The sequence below is a fragment of the Carassius gibelio genome, chromosome B13 (assembly GCF_023724105.1).
Source record: "Carassius gibelio isolate Cgi1373 ecotype wild population from Czech Republic chromosome B13, carGib1.2-hapl.c, whole genome shotgun sequence".
In the NCBI taxonomy this organism is placed as follows: domain Eukaryota; kingdom Metazoa; phylum Chordata; class Actinopteri; order Cypriniformes; family Cyprinidae; genus Carassius; species Carassius gibelio.
In genome coordinates, this window is record NC_068408.1 from 14,173,282 (window position 1) to 14,193,321 (window position 20,040).

Sequence of the window (20,040 nt, forward strand, 5' to 3'; positions counted from 1 at the left end):
ATAACTTTTGGATGAACATCCTCAAAGGACACAGATGAGAAGGGGTTGCATGTTAAATTTTAATGGGGGTCTATTACGAAGCACATCTCCTGGAGTAATCACAGATGAACTCAATTTAAGGCTCATAATGGCCTCTTCATCATATCAGCAGAATTGTATTGATCATAAGGGAAAGCAGATGGATTTTCATATTACTGTGAGGCCTCCTCTGTCATGGCTGTATGAGCATGTATAAATCATTTGCTGTCTGAAAATCAAAGGTAATGAGAAAACAATGTTTTTAAAGGCACACAATCTTTTATCATCAGTTGCTACACTCTGAGTGACAGCTTTAGTTTACAATTAAGTGTGATTATGAGGATAAAACTAATTTTGTCAGTCATTCAGCAAATAAGATAATGCATTTCCTATGTGTCAATCAAATAGCCAACTTTCCAGCAACTGTAGACAGACATGCACCAGATGTGTGTGTGTTTTCATGTGTGTGAATGTGGTTTTTCCATATACGTTACAGGTCTCACAGTAGCTGATCTTGTGATGCCTTGGTGAGCTGCCAGCATGCACTTAATGAATCGATGGAAAATTATTACTTTCCATTTTTTAGATTAATATGGAAAAGAGTGGGACTTCAGTCCAACAGTTTGGATCAGCCTTCAGAACCTTTCAGATTTAAGGCTTTTCCAACCCACTACCATTTAAAATGCTTTGCCTATGCCAATTAATCTTTCTTTCCCTGAGAGTATAAATAAAGCTTGTAATACCCAGAGACTACTTTAATTCATGATGAACTGAATGCAGACTCCTCTATGAATAGAGACCCAGCAATGCAGTAAACCACCTTAAATTGTAGATTTGTTTGTTATGGAAAAAAAAATATACGTACACAATCTACCCCTCATTTGACATACTTAAATCAGAATTACTAAAAATCTAGCATTAGCCAATGCAATATATCCCAAAAGCATACATTTGTAGTAATGCACAGTATGTTATGTACAGTAATACTATCTTTCATTCTTTGGCAAGGTTTGTTTTCATCATGGGTACTTCTGTAGTGCTAGCATTCACCTCGATGCATAGGAAAGGTGTTCCATGGCTACAGCTCCTGCGCAAGATTACATGGAGAACCATCATCCTGATGCTCATTGGTTTCTGCTTCATGAACTACAGCCCAAGAGATGGATATTGTGAGTAGGCTATAAATATTTCCCATTCCTTTTCTTCAAGTCATATCATAACTTTTGCTTATTTTTTTTTTTTTTTAATTTTTGAAGGGCACCAGTAGTGGTGCTGGCTCACGTGGTTAGCTTTTAGTTACAGTTCTTTGTTTTTTCTATAAATGTGCACATGCCTCCTCTACACTCTTAAAAATAAAGGTGCTTAAAAGGTTCTTCACAGCAATGCCATAGAAGAAACATTTTTTGTTCCACAAACAACCATTCAGTCAAAGGTTCTTTAAAGAACCATCTCTTTCTTACCTTTTTATAATCTGGAGAACCTTCTTTCAACACAAAGAACATTTTGTGAAACAGAAAGGTTCTTCAGGTGGTAATGGTTTTTTATGAAACCATTCAGACATAAAGGTTCTTCTGTGGCATATTAAGTGTATTTGAATTGACATGATGCTTCTGCTTGCATTGCATTGGATTTATCATAGTACAATAGAACTCATTACAGTTGTTCTATTCTGGCTGACTGTGACTGATACCAGACAACGAGTGACCTGCACCCTTCAATCTGCCCCCATAATTAACAAAGACTGTGAACTTTTTCTGAAGTAATACGAAAGCGTTACATTTTCAAGTCACCATATCCTCATTTTTTGCAAATGAAGTCCATTAGCCTCTGTTAATGATGAGAATGATGAGAGAATGAAAGCAAAAATGTATAATCCAGGGTCTCACCGCAGCACATTAAGACTGTCAGGGTAAAGTGAGGAGGGCATGGAGAGTCGTCTGACAGGTCAGTGCATTGCATTGCTCATACATTAGCCAAAGCAGCTAAGCTGTCTGGCAGGATGGATATGTAACTAAGTTAATAAAAATATTGTGATACTTTCCAGTGATCCAGTGGCAATCATAATATCTGGAGCCGTTGAACAGGTGCACAGAGCAAAAACAAGCCTGGCGTTAATGGTCAATTATCACAGATAGGGTTTCATAATGCCAGCTGCACAGTGGATTTTATGGAACTTCATGTAATGTAATTACAGTTTTTGGCCTAAACTGCCAAATTTACTCTCTCCGTATCTGATACCTCAGCCTGTGAATCACTCAGAATGATGTTTAGAAACCATTTCCCCCCAACATACAAATGCAACAAAATGTATTACAATTCAATGAAAATCATTTGACTAAATGGTCTATTTAAACATGGCACCAGTGAGGATTTTAGTCGGTCTGTCTCTGCTTGGCCACTGAAGCCATTATCATCCTTGGAACTTAAAGAATGTTAATCTTAAAAAAAAAACATAATGCCTTAATGCTTTTATAATTTCAAATCTACCAAAACAGTCCTACTTATGCATAATAATTACCCTACTGTTTCTCCTTTCATAAACTCACACAGTGAACACAGGCAAACAGTTTTAAATTTTACAGTGTTGATTGTAAACTAATCTTTGTGTAAAATTACTGACTGTCAATACTTTGATTGATAAATTGCACCGTGGATTTGATCTAGAAAGTGTGTGCATATGGGATTTAATTGACAGATACCATTAGTCACCGAACCACTTCCTGTCTCCATGCACAGAGGTGGAGTGTTTCCTCTTTTTATTTGATTTGTTGGATCAATGATCAGTATTATATTGTTTCTTGTGGCCCTTGGTATGTGCCACAAAGAGGTTTTCAATTAACTAATGTGCAGATTACCATCAATCTCTTTCTCTGTATCGCTCACTCCCATCACCCTGCCTCCCAGCATCTCCTCAGATAAGCATTATTAGTCTCCGGCAGGGTAGATCACACCTCTAGAGTCCTGCAGTGAAAGACTTCTCACCTCAGACTGGGCTTGTGTCAGCATAATCATCATTAGACTGTGTTATGGACATTAATCTGCTCTTCAGTGAAAAACAACACAACACGAAGTGTTCACACCTTAGACGTGCAGTAAAATTCTTATTTAAAATGTATTTTATATTTCTTGCTACTGGTTGCTGTATATTAAAAGTAGTGGTTCTATGGTTTATATATATTTATAGTGATCAATGTTGAAAAATGTTGTTCTGCTTAATATTTTTGTGGAAACTGGTATTTTTCAGGATTCTTTGATCAATAGAACTTCTTTTAAAAAAATCTGTTAGGTTGTATAGTTATATGGATACACTTGAGCTGTTTATATATCAGTTTAAGTAGTTTCTTATTCATGTTAACTTTAAAGTATATAAGTGTAAAAGTGATATATTAGAAATTTTATATGCATGCTATTATCCTACAATATAGTGTATTTTTAGATCATTTATTTTATGAAAGAAAATGGATTAGCCTGCACTGGTTTCATAGAAAAAGTCTTACTGTAAGATCAGTAGTCTCTAATAGTAATCGTATGTTTTTTATTTGTGTGTGTACATAACTGCGTTAGTATCCTTGTCCTGGCTACGGATACCCGGAGTGCTCCAGCGTTTGGGTTTTACCTATTTTGTCCTGGCACTGATGCAGACTTTCTCTCCCCACAGAGAGATCCCCTTGAGGGAGGTGGGTTAAACTCCATAGCTCACATTTCTCTCCGATCAAACAACTGTACAGGAAAACACTTGTTCTGAAATAATGATTAATCGCTAGAGGTTACAGTAAGATGATGTCAATATGTTTGTCAATATGTCAAATCATTGTTTTTGGATAACGTATTACTATTGAGTCTTATAATATATACACGCAAGACTGAGTGATTACTTACCCTGATTGCTTTCTTCATGTTCTCCTCAGCATAACTGGTGGAACCCCATTCAAGATTTGGTTTTATACTGGCCTGAGTGGATCTTCATTGTGTTGCTGGAGACCATGTGGCTGTGTCTCACTTTCTTACTGCCTGTTCCAAACTGCCCCACGTGAGTTCATATTAGCGTCAGGCTTTGAGCGTACACATTTGTGAAGAAGATTAACTATCACACTCAACAAAACAAACACAATAATATCTAATATAAATCCTGTGCATTCAATAATTAATGTGTTATGTGTCTGTCAAGCCTGATTTAACTGTAGTTCATCCCTTTATTAACATAATAATAATGTCATTCATACATCAAGCTAATTCCTTGGGTGACATATATGTTGGCTTTATTACACAAGTGCGTCGCCGAGAATATATGCGGGATGGCGGTAATGTTGTGCATTTACATCACGAATGCACATATATATTCATTGCAATATGATCATTTGTTTGGCGTTGTGTTTGTGAGTTGGTGAATGCATGAGGGTGCGTGCCGTACAAGCCCGTGTTGTGTGGCTCTTATGAGATCTGTGATTTATGAGTGTTTGGCGGCCGCTTCAGAGGGGATAATTAGCCAATCTCAGTCTGTCATGTGCACTAAAAGGAGGCAGGGAGAAAGGATTCATCTTCCTTTCTCTGCCTCTCTCCTTTTTCTCCTCGTATCCGCTCAACCTTCCATTTACGTCCTCCGTCTCCTCTCCTTCAAGATTTCTTTTCAATGTGTCTGACCCATAATGACATTGACGATCACATGCAGAGTGCTGATAACTCTGCTTGAATAAAAACATCTTGACCTTGCAGTCATTGTCCTTGTGTTGCAACACAAAGCAACTTCACATTTTGCCATCAACAAACACACTTCCTTCTAAATAATTAAACCAAAGACTTTTCTATAAATGTTTTTCTTGTCACTGTCGCCTTTGGCTGTTTCTTTGCAAAGCTGTTTTGGAACAATGTGTGCTTTCAATAGGGCTATCAAAAATAAACTGAATAATGCATTGTTTCTATAATATATTCATTTGAATGACAAGGAACTCATACATTACCCTTCAAATCAGTAAAGGGGTCAGTAAAAATAAATTAAGAATTAAAGTTAATTTTATTCAGCAAGGATGGATTAAATTGATCAGATGTGACATTAAAGGGGGGGGTGAAATGCTCGTTTTTACTCAATATCCTGTTAATCTTGAGTACCTGTAGAGTAGTACTGCATCCTTCATAACTCCAAAAAGTCTTTAGTTTTATTATATTCATAAGAGAAAGATAGTCTTTACCGATTTTTCCCGTAAAAACACGAGTGGCTGGAGGCGTGACGTGTGGGCGGAGCTAAAGAATCACGAGCGCGAGTAAGCTTTTGAGTTGAGTTCGTCTGGAAGCTGTGACACCAGGAGGACAAAACCAACCAAAACAAACCATGGCTAACAGTCAGATTCAGCGTATATTTATGATCCAGAATCAGATCCAGAGGCTGAAATTGAACAAGAGCAGCATCAGCAATCATTCTCTATGTGGTATGTACTGAAACTGTATATATTTGCTTAGCAGTTTTGGAAAATGACTAAGTTCCACTTTGTCGTCTTTTTTCTTTTTTTAAGCTGTACATGTGGAAAGTGCAGTTTGATGACAACATCGCATGTTGTTTACTTGATGAGCTTACACGCCGATAGCTAAGTTAATAACATAGAGATATTTGAAGCAGTTTTACTCACCGCCTGCGGTTCCAACACACGATCGTGACCCTTTTTCGTTGGGATTGCATCATCCTTAAGAAATAAACGATGTGCAAATCCGGCGTCAAACTGGACCTTGTTTGTAAAACAAGCATCTTCGAAATGCAGGGAACAAACACAAACACTTGCACAACTCCGTTGATGCTCTGTAAAAATAAACTCCATCCACTGGTCCCTTAATGCTGTTTCTCTTTTGGTAATCTGTGCAGGGTTGTCTTGCCCTGGCAACCAAAAACACACTCCTTTTGTGACATTTCGCGACGCTCTCGCTCTGATCAGTGAAGTCTGTTGTTCTCTCAGTGCTCTGCTATACGGGAGTGCGCGCTCTTCCGGCAGAAGTGCGTCAGGACCCATATAAGGAAATTCCGCTCCATCTAACGTCACACAGAGCCATACTCGAAAAAAACTTTCCGAAACTTGTGACAAACCGGAAGTAGTATTTTTGGAACAGAAATACTCCTTCAAATGTACAACTTAATTTTTGAAACTTTGTCCATGTTTAGCATGGGAATCCAACTCTTTAACAGTGTAAAAAACTCAGTATGCATGAAATAGCATTTCACCCCCCCTTTAAGACTTTTATATTGTTGCAAGACAATTGTATTTAAAATTAATGCTTTTTTTAGCTTTCTATTCATTAAAGAATCTTGAAAAAAAATACCATGCTTAATATCAGCATATTAAAATGGTTTCCAAAGGATCATGTGACACTAAAGAAAATTCTGCTTTGCCATCATGGGAATAAATTACATTTTAAAGTATATTAAAACAGTTTTTTTTAAATATTATAATAATATTTCACAATATAACTGTTTTACTGTATTTTCGATCAAACAAATGCAGCCTCGGAGAGCATAAGAGATTTCTTTCAAAAACATTTTATACATCGTAACAACCCCAAACTTTTTATTTGAAAGGTAGTGAATATTACATTGTTTCCTCTGCTAGTGGTTATTTAGGAGCTGGTGGTATTGGAGATGATGGTTTACACCCCAACTGCACAGGAGGAGTAGCCGCGTATATTGACAGGTGGTTATTTGGGGACAACATCTTCTGGTATCCAACATGCAAGGTGTGAATCATTTACGGTCATCTTTAACCAGTTCAATGCAGTAAATATCTGACACTGAATATTTGATTCTGATTGATCAGTTGGCTTTGTTTTGAATAATAAGAGCAAAAATGCATATTTGACCAATGCCCCTGGCAACCTTATCGCTTGTATCACTCCATAGTTTTGCAAATCAATATGTCCATTTATTGACTTAGTTAATGACAAGTCATAATGAAAGTCAATAATAAGCTTCACGCAGAGGATTATTTGCAGTAATGGCCTCTCTGATTGCACATTCACACTAAGTGAAATCACAGCTATAGTTATAATGATTAAAATGGCATTTATATTGGCATTGTATGGATTGCATTACAGAACATTTTTCTTTTCTGTTTCTGTAGGTCTTGTATCGTACAACCGAGCCTTTCGACCCAGAGGGTGTTCTGGGTACAATTAATTCCATAGTCATGGGATTCTTTGGCATGCAGGTAATTGAAGATAACACTATTTAAGCAATATCTATAAAACGTGACATCAGACCACAAAACCAGTCAAGGGTCCATTTTGATAAATTTATATTTATATATAATCTGAAAGCTGAATAAATAAGCTTTCCATTGATGGTTTCTGGAATCTGAAAAAAAAAGCCTTTAAGGCTGTCCAAATGAAATCCTTATCAATGCATATTGTATAATAAACTAAGTTTTAATATATTTACTGTAGGAAGATACAAAATATCTTCATGGAACATGACCTTTGCTAAAAATCGATCATTTTGAGTCATACAATGTATTTTTGGCTATTGCTACAAATATACCCATGCTAATACATACTAATTAAGGTCCAGGGTCACAAATATTGCTGTTAACATCAATAGTTCTATAAACAATAAATTCATCTATACAAGTTATCTACATTTCATGTACAATATGCACACTTATTTTGTTGTTTTGATGAATTGTGCAGAATAGTTCTAAAGCAATGCAATCCAAAAATCTGCACTCTTGGAATCCAGTCATATTAAAGAATCAGAACTAACTGGATAAATAAGACAAACTAAAAATGAATTAATTAACTGACAAACAAATAAATAAACAAAATAATTTTTTGCTTTTTAAAGGACATGCACCAAAGACAATTCCACAAAAGCAATCCAGTGACAAATGAGAGAGAAAGCCTAAAACAAATCCAAAGCCCAAACCGTGTATTTCACAGACTATAGATCATTGACTTTTCAACATGTTCTCTTCTTGTCTCATTGACTAATTTCACTTTTAGTTCACCGAACAATGACAGATCTATAATATTGGATTGGATTTGCTGGCAGCTCTCTTAGACAAGCAGCTGTTCTGTCTCAGTAGTCCTTGCTGCTGTGGACAGATGTGTGCGTCTCTGGCAAAGGTCAGAAAAGTTTCTCACCCTTTGATGGTGACAGTGCCCGGGTGACCGGTGAGAACTAGATGTGCAAATTCAGTTGCATTGCTGAAATCCCTGTGGGCGGAGGCAAAAAACAGTTAGCGCCAAGCCCGTCAATCAACATGTCTTTGAGAAGACGGCAGGTGTCGGCCTCTCCGTCTGTGTCCGTCCGCTCCAGCGTCCTCAGCTGAGGCTCATTCGTCATCACCGAATTAATCAGTGAGCACGGCCAACATCACAGCCGCGCATGGCTGAGCAGGGAGCGTTGAAACTTGAGCTCTTTTTCAGGGCCAAAACCACTGCTCACATCCTCTCTCTCAGTCCGAACATGATATCAGTATGACGTATGATAAGCTTTATTATCCTGCAGTCTATTTGCTGTTAATTAATTTAGTTTACTTAGAGGCATATTATCTATTTGGCCGAAAGTGCAGGCTTAATACGCATCATTCTGTAATGAAAATGGTCAAACATTTAGGTATTTAGTCTAACACTGGAAATAATCTTTATGTCCACAGGCTGGAAAGATTTTTCTGTTTTTTCGTAAGAAGAATAAAAGTATCCTGGCTCGATTCCTGATTTGGGCCCTCATCCTGGTATGTGCAAACACACATGTATAAGAAAAAAAGTAACAAAAAAAAAACCTGATTTCAACAGCAAGAACTGCACAATAGAGCAACGCCTTGCATGTACAAATGTTATATTGCTTGTAGTTGCAGACAGTTTATGAAATAGGTAGGCGTCATATGATATGTGTATATATGCACTGAATGAATTCCAAGGCAGAGATTGCTATCACACCTCTCCTGGGACTGAACCGGATTGGTTGTTGAGTTCACGGATGTCTGGTGGTTTTTGAATCTGGAGCTTTACCACTATTATTGCATATTAATTTCCACTGGTTCTTTCTGTCATGCATGACAGAAAAAAGGTTTAATGTAACTATTATTTTGCATGTTTTATACCATGTTTAATAACTTAACATACTTTAAAGAATCATGTTTCTACTTGAAATGCTTTAGATGTCCTGAATGTAATGTTAAAGCATTATTACCTTACCTTTTTTTTGAAAGAAGCATCTTATGTTAACAAAGACTTGTTGTTTGTTCTTATTACAACTGAATACAGTTATTTAATATTTATGTGTTACTCAATATTTTTCCCATCAGAATTAGAATAGAAATATGAATAGAAAGTTCAAAAGAACACTATTTGTTTGAAATTGAAATATGTTTATATAACATTATAATTTATTATTATAAATGTCTTTACTGTCACTTTTGATCAATTTAATGCAAATTTACTGAAACTTTACTGAAACATTTTTTTTATTTTTTTTATTAATTATTTTTACCCATACAGCTTTGATGTCTCTGGGACCCCAAGCATGTAAAATCAAACAGTAATTACAGAACATGAGCGTTTAACCAGTCTGTGACCTCTGAGCTACAGGTGGGCGATGAGATTTGAGTTTATGAAACAAAAAAGTGATTCAATCTTAGATTGAGATGACAATAGTAGACGGCTGGCAGATTTGCGGGTTAAGTGCTCCGTTTGGGTGGTCCCACAGACAAAAGGAGCAGAAGCTGGTCTGGGTGGGAAGTGCATGAGGATGTTTAAACCCCTGTCTCAGAGGGAATGGTCATGTGCTACTACAATTGTTTTCCAGGGACAGCACAGTTCACTTACTGCTGTCCTTCGCTTGCAGAAAGGCTTTTTTATTGCATCATGTGGGGTGAATCAACCCTCTTTGCATTCCCACTCTGTATTTTTTGGTCTTTGTCAGTTTTAATGAGCATGACGAGTTAAGCAAGCTCAAGTTATATGGTGTGTTTCATCTAAAGTGAACTGTGTAGTCATTTATTCAAGGTTATTAAGCGAGAATCATGTTTCTGCACAATGCAGCATATGTTGATCACAGGATCTACACAGAAAGGGAGTTTGTAAGCTTCTCTTCCATGAAAGACCTTGCCTCTGTGTTTTGTTTTGGACTTCTGGAGGCAGAGCTGCTGGAATGCCCTCTCTAGAGACAACAGGTGCTGATGGAGGGGTTTTGTCTGGCAAACCCTGGACATAAAGCTGTGGATGACGGGGCAAATGACCTGCATTTCTCAGCAATGCTTTCTCTTACGGTCATTCTCACACAGCTTGTTATTAATATGAGCAAGAATGTTGCGGCTTAGCAAAGCTTGTATCTCATTTGTTTTTATATATTAAGGATTAAAGATTTGAAGTTGGGCCATTTATATGAGTGCGCACATTTTTCTAAATGTCCTTTTCATATGACATCTGTTTTATGAGACCGATTCATTAAATTATGACAGACAAATTACCCTCAGCTTCTCCAGAAAGCTGACACAATGTCCCGTTCTCAAAGGATCTCTCACTTGTGCCAAGATATATTTCCCTTATACTTTATTGCTTCCTTTTTCAGAGCGCCTTTGTTTTTTCTTAAGGTGTGTAATTATTTGATGTCTGAATACTTATCTAAGCTTAAAATGTAGAGAAACTATCAGTAAGCCATTGGTAGGTCGACTTTTTCAGAAAACACTTTTGCACTTTCAAAACATTGCTTTGTTTGTTTGACCTGCCCAACAACAGCAACATTCATCCAATGGCGTTAAGTTGGGGTGGGGCTATCTGTTTATCCGACCAATGAGAGACAAATGGAATGTTTGGGTAACCTGCTTGAAAACAGTGATTTTAAATTAAAATCACTGTTTTCAAGCAGGTTACCTGCACAAATTTTTTATGTTTTATATACATTTTTATAGTCTAGTCATTTACTATGTAGCCTTATACTTGTGGAATAGCTACAAATGCAAGGTCTTGAGAAGCATTTTTTTTTTTTTTTACTTATTTTGATGAGTGCTGCTTTATAGAACAGCTTGTTCTTAAAAAAGTGAGGTGTGAGTGAAATGGTGCATTTTACATAGGAAAACAATGGAAAAGTAGTGCAGTGAAATGGGAACAAAAAAACATCAGTTACTATAAATCTAACAACATTTAGTGAGGTTTATGCTTAAAACTAAAATAATTTAAAAAATAAAGTGAAAAAAAAAAACGTTTTACTTTTTTATATTTAGGTTTTTACCTTTTTCTTACCCTGTTGTTAAATTATTTTGTATTTACGTATTATACTTGAAGGATATTTATATACATAGATATTTATATATTGTTTTAGATATATTTATTTAGTATGTACCCTAGTAACAATTCTCCTCTTCTTCTCACAGTAAAGCATTTTGAGTGTGCTTTTTTTGAACCCAGACCCACAGTACGCAGATGCCTGATCCCAGTATTTTAAATTTCATTATTCCCAAGCCCTATGACAAATTGGGCCATTATAGCTGTATGTTGAATCATATTGGCCAGCATTATGGGGCCACACTGCTCGGGGTGCTGAAATAAATGAACAGAGATCTATTTCACTTTACCTAGAGGCACAGCATGATAAAATAAACTAGCCAACAGCAAAAAATTATGCCACTGCTGTTCACACACTTGTGCAACACAAAGATAGTTTAGGTATAATATAGGACTTGCATCATATTTAAATAAAAAAAAAATAATTCAGATTTAGTGATAAGTGATCATGTTTTTCGAAGATAGCAAGGGGAAAGATTCTTTGTTTGTATATGCTGTAAAGCGTCTGTTGATACATTTTATTCCTTCCCTCTCAACTTTCCCCCAATGCTTCATCCCTAAATTGACGTCAAAGAAAATATAGATTGTGGATTGGACCACAAAGCATATAACTACAGATTAAAGCAAACCAACAAGACCGTTACAGGCTTCATGCTTCGCAATAAACACTGCGCATCTCATAGCACAAGCAAACAATCAATTATCATTGACATCTCTGGAGAGCTCTGAGGTCTGAAAATGTTTTAAGCAGCACATCTCCAACAGCCTATTGTGCTGTTGATGTGCTCTTCACACACGTTACCCTGGTTAAACAAAAATTACCTCCCACCACATCAACAGTCATAAAACGGTGCACGTCTAGAGGGAGAGGGGTTGTCTTGTCATTGTTTGCATGGGTCCTTTGTCAGATTGTGGGATGATTTGAAGCTATTTGTGCTTCACCGTGCCAATAAACAAGGACCCTGAGTTAATTAAAGTTCAACGATCACAACTCCGCAGTTTGAGATTGAAATTGAGCGATTGCCCCACATAGCAATGATTGTCCCACATCCTGCCTGCATAGCCTGGAGACTCAATCTAGAGCCAGCCAGGCTATTTCCACACCATTGATTCTGTCATCTATACAAATGATGGATATCCTCCTAACAAGCAGGTTTGGATGCTGAACTCACTATCCTCACAAAAGCACAATATTCCTTTAAATGAGCCTGATTTAGCAGTGATACTCTAACTTTTTTTGGATATTATGCTTTTAAGGCAAGACACTGCAGTCAAACACTGTTTTTCATGGTCAGTTTTGAAATTTGGGGCTATTTGGCTTTTCATAACGTGTTGTTTTAGTCTAGTGGGACAAACATCCAAAATACATTTTAAGTGTTTACTGCACAGTTTCTATTGTATGTAGATTTCATTTACAATAATACATATATTTGGCTGCTTTCTCAAAATGAGTTTTTCCCCATGCATTGAGCCAGAAATCCCTACTTGAGTAGCACTTATATACTCTAAAATGTGCGGTTTTATTCCTATCTGTATTTGGTAGGTTTTTACAAAGGGGTCTGTTCAAATATCATTTGACCGATTTTATATTGTTTTATAAATAGATGATAATTTTGGTCGTTTAAACAGAATTTTCAGATTTATTGAGTGATAAAAAGAGACTAATATGTCAGCAAAATAAAAACAAGTGTTTTGAACCTGGCTTTATCTAGAGATTTCTGTTTTGGAAATGTATGTAAATTTGTGGATATTGAATTAGATAATGCCCCATTTGCATTTTTAAACATATTTAAGAAAACTTGAAATACAAAAAAATGTTTGCAATTCCTAATGTAATCAATAAACTGGGAAAGTATGGAGATCTTGATGAGCTAATTTTGTACCCAGTTACCTAGTGTGTTAATAAAAAAAAAAAATAATAAATATTGCAATGTAGAAATGTAACGCTTGAGAAGAGATTTTTTGCGTAAGGCATGAGGAGATGGATGTGTGTTGCGTGTGTTAGTTGGAGGGGTTTCACCTCCCGGGAGCGTCAGCTAATCTGCTTGATTCTTTATAGCGGGGCTGCATTTGGGTTGTCTGATAGTGCTTGCTTTACAGGTCTGCATTGATTTGAAATCTGTTTTATTCTGATCCTCAGGGAATCTCTGCTGCCATCCTTTCTAAGTGCACAAGAGACGAAGGATTTATACCTGTCAATAAAAACCTTTGGTAAGTGCTTCTTGACCCTCTAAATCCAGCTACTTCTCCATCCACAAAAAAAGGGATGAGACTCCAGCAGGCACAAATCAGAGGCTGCTAAAACACACGTTTACTTACCTTTAACGACAGAACGTCCTGTAAATAATCACCCCCACTGGCACAGGAGTGAGTCGCGGCGGGTGATACATCCACTGTTCAACTAGATCACTCTTCTTTACAGCCAAGAGAGAGTGAGCAGTTTTATTTTCCCAACCATATATCTTGCCGAACTCTGGCTTATCTCATCCGGCTTTGTGAAATTGAGCAGGATGAGGTCAGCCCTACATCTTCAGAACGGTGCACATTAAATCATTTGTCATCTAACACCTCAGAATAAATAATGGCATGTAACGGAAATGTTCAGTAGACAATCATACGATTGTTCATCTCTACATGCAAAAAAAAAGAAGAAAAAAACAACAAAAAGGATTTGTGAGGTTTCCGCTTTAAGCATAAAAAATTAAATAAAAAAATGTGAGTTATGGGGAACAATTAAAACATATATAATTAAAAATAATTAATAAAATACATTTTGATATTATTTATGCTATTTTATACTACACTGTATAATATATTGCATTTGAATAATATTATAAGATTTTTTTGGTTTAAATTTTAGTTTGAGTTTCTGTAATTTTACGTGCTTTTATTTTATACTATATTTATTTGTTATTATTTTAGTTTTATGTTATTTTTAGTATTTCTCTTGTCTTTATATTTCTATTTATTTATTTTTTCAGTTTTAGTACTTCAAATGAATTTTATTTCAGTTCACATCATTTTTATAAAATTTTATTTCAAATTTTTTTATTTTTAGAAAGTTTGATTTAAAGATTTTATTTAATATTTTAGATCATTTCATTTCATCGTTTTAATTTAATTTAATTTTAACAAATTCAATGGTTGTAGTTTACACTAACAACACTGTTTTGAGAATATTTAAACTGGGATTTTTTATGAGACCTGTGTAAAGGTTTTTACATTAAATTTGAGCTCATCTTTCCTTTGCTGTAAGCATTCTGTGTACTTGTTTGAGTACAGACACAGACACACCTGCTTGAATTTCTATGGACAGTTCATCACGCCAGCTTATCGAGCCCCTGAGTATGTCTGTCTGTATCCCTAAAAGTAATTAACTCCCAGCCAATATCTTTATTTTTTTATTTATTTTTTTGGCTCAACTTCAGCTGACATAAACTATGCTCTGGGACGCAGCCATTTTACATTAGATAAAATTCCATTGAGCATCCTGGCACTTAGGAACACAGAGGCACATGACTTATTGACATAGTTGTACTGAGCAGGTGCCAAGCCTTCACTTTGGATGCTTATGTCTCTTATTGGCTTACTCTAAGTTCAGAAACTACTATATATGTCCATCCATTATTTAGTTCTGCACTGTGTTGTCCTCTTTGTTACAAGAAATGTTTGGCAAAGCAAAGTGCACCTCAAAGGGTCATTTTTAATATTTTTGTGAACTGATATGTCTTAAATGTGTCTGCACTATATGTTTTCCATTGCTGTCTTATCAATGGTTCAGATCTGCTGTCTTTTTCAGGTCCCTGTCATTTGTTACTTGCATGGGCTGCATGTCCTTTGTGTTGCTGGGTCTGATGTATTTTGTTGTAGACATTAAGGAATGGTGGGGCGGACAACCTTTCATCTATCCTGGTATGAGAATACACTTATTTAAAGCAATAGTTTGCCAAAAAAAAAAATTTGCTAAAAATTTACTTACCCACGGACCATCCAATCGTGCATGAGTTTGTTTCTTTGTTCAGAATTTAGTATTGCATTACTCGCTCACAAAAGAATCCTGTGCAGTGAATGGGTGCCGTCAGAATAAGTCCAAACAACTGATAAAAACATCACAATAATCCACAAGTAACCCACACAACTTCAGTCCATCAGTTAACATACTTCTCCAATGAAGAAGTCATCTAGTCTGCATCAGAGAAATATGCAAGTGGAAACAGTCCAAAGCAGTTCTATACAAATATGTCGGTGGATTCTGATATGAGAGGACAACAGGGGGAGGCGTTATTATGGATTATAAAATTTTCTAAATGATGGTTTTGTTTCTTACAAGCAAATGGAATTTCACTTCACAAGATGTAGATTGATGCACTGGAGTTTCTTGTGGATTATTGTGATGTTTTTATTAGGTGTTAAGATTCATGCTCTAATGGCACCCATTCACTGCCGAGGATCTATTGGTGAGCAAATGATGCAATTCTGCTCTGATGAAGAAGAGAGATGGAGAAAGTTGAAGAAGTTTATCTACATCTTAGATGGCTAGAAAGTGAACATTTTCAGCACATTTTCATTTTTGGTGAACTTTTCTTTTAAAGCATCATTTTATCAGCCAACCCAATCCAGAAAAGCTTACCGTGCATTTGTGTGCAGGAATGAACTCTATATTTGTCTACGTTGGACACTCTCTGCTGGGATTTTACTTTCCTTTCAGCTGGGAGAAGCGTTTTCAGGACAGTCACTGGGAACAGCTTTTCCAGAATATATGGGGAACCTCACTTTGGGTCTTCATTGCCTACCTTCTCTACCGCAAAAGATTCTTTCTCAAAATCTGATGCTGCTGTGATGGTATTTTTTTGTCTCATAAAAGTCCTTGTATTTCTCTGTAATTTAAGTTACAGGCTAAAATAAAGTTGTAATTATTAAATAAGTGCAACATTGTGTTTAGGATCCAAAATAATTGATATTGATGTTTTTGTGAGTGCTAAATGTCTTTTTCGTGTTTGTAAAACTGAATTTGGTGTATTCCTCAATTAGTTAATAGGCATAAGAATTACTGCCAATTATCAGATTTACTGTCTTCCATGGACACCTGCAGTGTTTTATTTGATGTCATTTGTGTTAAGACCTGAACATAGTGATTAAATCAAATTCACTGAAGTGGTACTTAACAAATTAGAACAAGTGATTCCACCACTTGAGGGGTAGCCATTATATATGGGTTGCCATGGCCACCCCCCTCAGGGCTGTGAGACAGAGACTGGGTACCATCTGCTCTTCAACTGACAGACCTTTAATAGGGGTCAAGCTGGACGGCTCACTGAGGAGTGTTTCTGGGGCCAGCACTTTTCATGCTCACACTAATGCAAAATAAGTGAAATTACACCAGCAGATCTCCTGCATACGGAAATTACTGCATAACACAAAAACCTGATGTTTTCTGTCAAGTCATATTCATGAGATCGAATAAAGTCCTTTGGAAGCTCTGTGCCAGTGGTTCATGGCTGGTTTTGAATTGAGATGTTCATTTTAGTGGAAAACCAAGATTTGTTAATAGTGAAAAATTCCCAGAAGAACCTGATGTCTTAAAGCAGTAGGTCCCCCTAAAATTGAAATTCTGTCATCATGTACTCGCCCTTCCAAACACAAACGTCCCAGACAAAGGGCGTCCCATCCTCTAGATGCTATGTTTTGTTATCCTTATTATTGTTCAGTCCCCATCTTTGCTAAGAATACACTTCTGTTACTAAGCAGATGCTATTTAAATATTATATTTTATTATAATATTCTCTTCAGCAGTGTACTTAATTATAAACTCTATATAATCTATCGATATATGCATTTGTTTTTTAATCAAACATATTTTGTGAAATGTTATACTTTATTTGAACTCTGTTATGATTTATTTTATTACATCAGTAATTTGCAATACATTGCAAACCATGTTTATTCATTTTGGAAGAGACCACATATTTAATATAGTGAGGTGTTGTTTACCTTCTTCTTCTATGAGGGCATCTGTGTAATTTTGAGAAGTATCAATTACAGATAAGTTTGCACCAAAACTCTGCATAGTTTGATTCAGTTGAAGACTACAACACAATATGTGAGTGTTTGCTGCTCTTTTTTAAAAAGTGTGATAAGCTTATTTATTTTGCATTCTTAAGAGACCTACAACCCTTTTTTGTGTCATGATCCACCTGTTCAGAACCACTGATCATCTAATAAATTTGTTTAGAAATTAGCCACTGTGTGACTCCAGTAATAGGATAGTAGAGGTTATAAGTGTCCAAGAGTAACACCAAATCTGGCTCTAAGTGGTCAGTAGATGAGAATCTATCAGGATGCAAAGATTTAATCTCAGAGAGTTCTCAGAAATGCTCTGCGCTGACCTCTCACTTACAAATGACTTGTGAACAAACAGACTGAATTATGTTATCATCATAGCAGTAGTGTTTAATTTCTGTTTGGAAGCATAAAAACAAGTACATGTACAGGTTTTGAATTATCTTCAATCTAGTGCACCAGATCTCTGGATATGTAGGATATTTATGATCTACCGAACCGTCTGAAACATTTGAACCTGTTTACTCTGCATGAAATTCAATTGAACCCTTTCTCTCTGTTAGTTAATAAGAAAGCTTTTCATTTTGAGGATTGTATTACCTATTTAAACTAAGTAGAGCCTATGAGTGAAGCAAACTGATCAACTGATTTTGGGAATGGACTCATGACTAGTGTTGTGCTACTGCATTTCCCAGTGGGAATATAGACTTTGTTCAAGAGCTGTAGCTTTATCTACTACAGTAAGCACTTTTTGAATGTATATTTTATTTATAAAGTTCTTATCGTCATTATTATTTAATGCAAGGTATATAGATGCAAAGCTCTATTAGCAAAATACCACTAAGAATAGCTCCACCATATTTGTTGCAAACAATGCTTTTCAATACTAATGAGAATCTGTTTGACAGAATCTGTGATCTTATCTACTATAAAACAAGCTTTCATCTGAAAATGATCTTGTCAAGCAACCACATTCAAATGGAACTGATGTGGTGGTGAATGTCATGAATCTGCCTATGCATTGCCTTATCTATATTGATTTACATTGACCATATGTCTGAAAATACCACTGCGTGTCTGGTTTAAAGTAACCTGAGCTTTTTTAATCTGCATCATGTATATGGTGATGAGCCTACATGCTGCTATGTAAACAAAACCATCCTGTGGCTAATATGCAGAGTAAGTGAAATATTTATACGGCATAACAAATATCTTGTAATGAACAAAAAGATGGCGCTTGAAACAACGCCTTTGCACTCACTGTATTTTCATGCATGCCATGATTATAGTTGTGTATTGTACACATTTGACCATTATCATTAATAAGCATTTAAAATTCATAAACATAACGAGGGCAGAGTTACTGTGACCCACTGACAAGAAGTTATATCTTTCTTTAAAAAAGAAAAGAAAAAAACTTTATTAATATAATTACAAAATTCCAGTTCTGTAATGTCATTGAAATAATTTAAGTTGGACAATTATAAAATAATAATTATTGTAGAAAATATTGTAATTATCATTATTTATATAGACAATTATTAATAAATAATATGCTCAAATATTTTAATTATCTTTATTATACAGAATAATGTTTTATATAAATAAATCTTGAAACACACTTGAAGTATAAGCAAAGCCTTTGAAGGAAGTTTTTAATTCCTGGAAAATAAATAAATCCATATTTTCCAGGAAAACAGTTAAGTATATTCCATACTGTCTGGCTCTGCTTTTTATTTCTATTTAAAAAAAAAAAAAACTATTTTCCATAATACTCCTGCACTCTAGATTTTGAGGGTTTTATATGAATGGAAAATACCTCACTAATGTTGGATCTTAAGCAACAGAGAATTTATTTTGTTACCAAAGCATCTTATCTTGGCCTCTTTCTCTTCTGTATGCTTAATTTGAGTTCTCCACTATAGTTTGATTTGGCATCCATCAGGGCAGACGTTGATTGGAGTGATTGCCCTGTGATGCACTGGTGGGTTGCCCTAGAGGCAGAGTAATGCATCATGCTTACCCCTCTTCACAGAGAGCTAAGCAGTCATCTGGTCCAAGAGCAGCCCAGTGCAGACAGAGACTGGCTCACAACCTGCCAAAATGGGCCGACACCATCTTGAACTCACAACAACTTTCTTAAACCTTGGCCTTTATTGACGGTATTGAATTCTCTACAGAACTGTTGCTTCGGATGTTTCAGAGGATATGAGGAACAATAGGCTTGGGTGTGGTTTGTCCTTAAAATGCCATGTGGCTCTGTTTGTTGATCACTGTGCCTGTGCACCTGATTCTTATTAAACACTGTTTTGGGGAGCAAATAAAATGTTCCTGCAATAATTTATTTACAAATCTTATTTTGCTCATACTTTTACCCTTCACCTCTGTTTGACATACAACTGGACGTGTTCATTTCGAAGTGGATACATGTATTACACAGTTCACATGTTTTTTTTTTTTAAGTTAATATACAAAGAAAACTGGGGCTAGATGTCACACGTTTTACTCTTGAGAAAATTCTTGAGAGGCCTATTTAAAATCAATTACTGTATCGACACCCTAAAGTCTTGGCTACAAAAAAAAAAAAGATCTACAAAGCAGTTAATTGCTTCAAACTAACATTATATTTATATTATAATATTATAATTATAATTGTTTTAAAATCATGCTTTTATGTCCTTTTTTTTGCACATTTTAACTGCT

At 35.8% G+C, this 20,040-nt stretch overlaps 1 protein-coding gene across 2 annotated transcripts in view; it reads left to right on the forward strand.

Annotated features, from left to right (window-relative positions):
• Positions 1 to 19,646, forward strand: part of si:dkey-192p21.6 (uncharacterized protein LOC565246 homolog) — a 45,406-nt gene extending 25,760 nt beyond the window's left edge. The window contains exons 9-18 of one of the 2 annotated variants that reach the window (XM_052573448.1): positions 515 to 545; positions 1,027 to 1,187; positions 3,583 to 3,695; positions 3,927 to 4,048; positions 6,609 to 6,732; positions 7,116 to 7,202; positions 8,649 to 8,726; positions 13,418 to 13,488; positions 15,077 to 15,189; positions 15,925 to 17,513. In XM_052573448.1, coding sequence (XP_052429408.1) covers positions 515 to 545; positions 1,027 to 1,187; positions 3,583 to 3,695; positions 3,927 to 4,048; positions 6,609 to 6,732; positions 7,116 to 7,202; positions 8,649 to 8,726; positions 13,418 to 13,488; positions 15,077 to 15,189; positions 15,925 to 16,106 — 1,082 coding nt within the window. In that variant the 3' untranslated portion in view covers positions 16,107 to 17,513. Of the gene's footprint in view, positions 1 to 514; positions 546 to 1,026; positions 1,188 to 3,582; positions 3,696 to 3,926; positions 4,049 to 6,608; positions 6,733 to 7,115; positions 7,203 to 8,648; positions 8,727 to 13,417; positions 13,489 to 15,076; positions 15,190 to 15,924; positions 17,514 to 19,372 lie in introns of those variants that run through there. The other variant, XM_052573449.1, reaches the window with a different exon arrangement.
• The last annotated feature ends 394 nt before the right edge of the window (positions 19,647 to 20,040 follow it).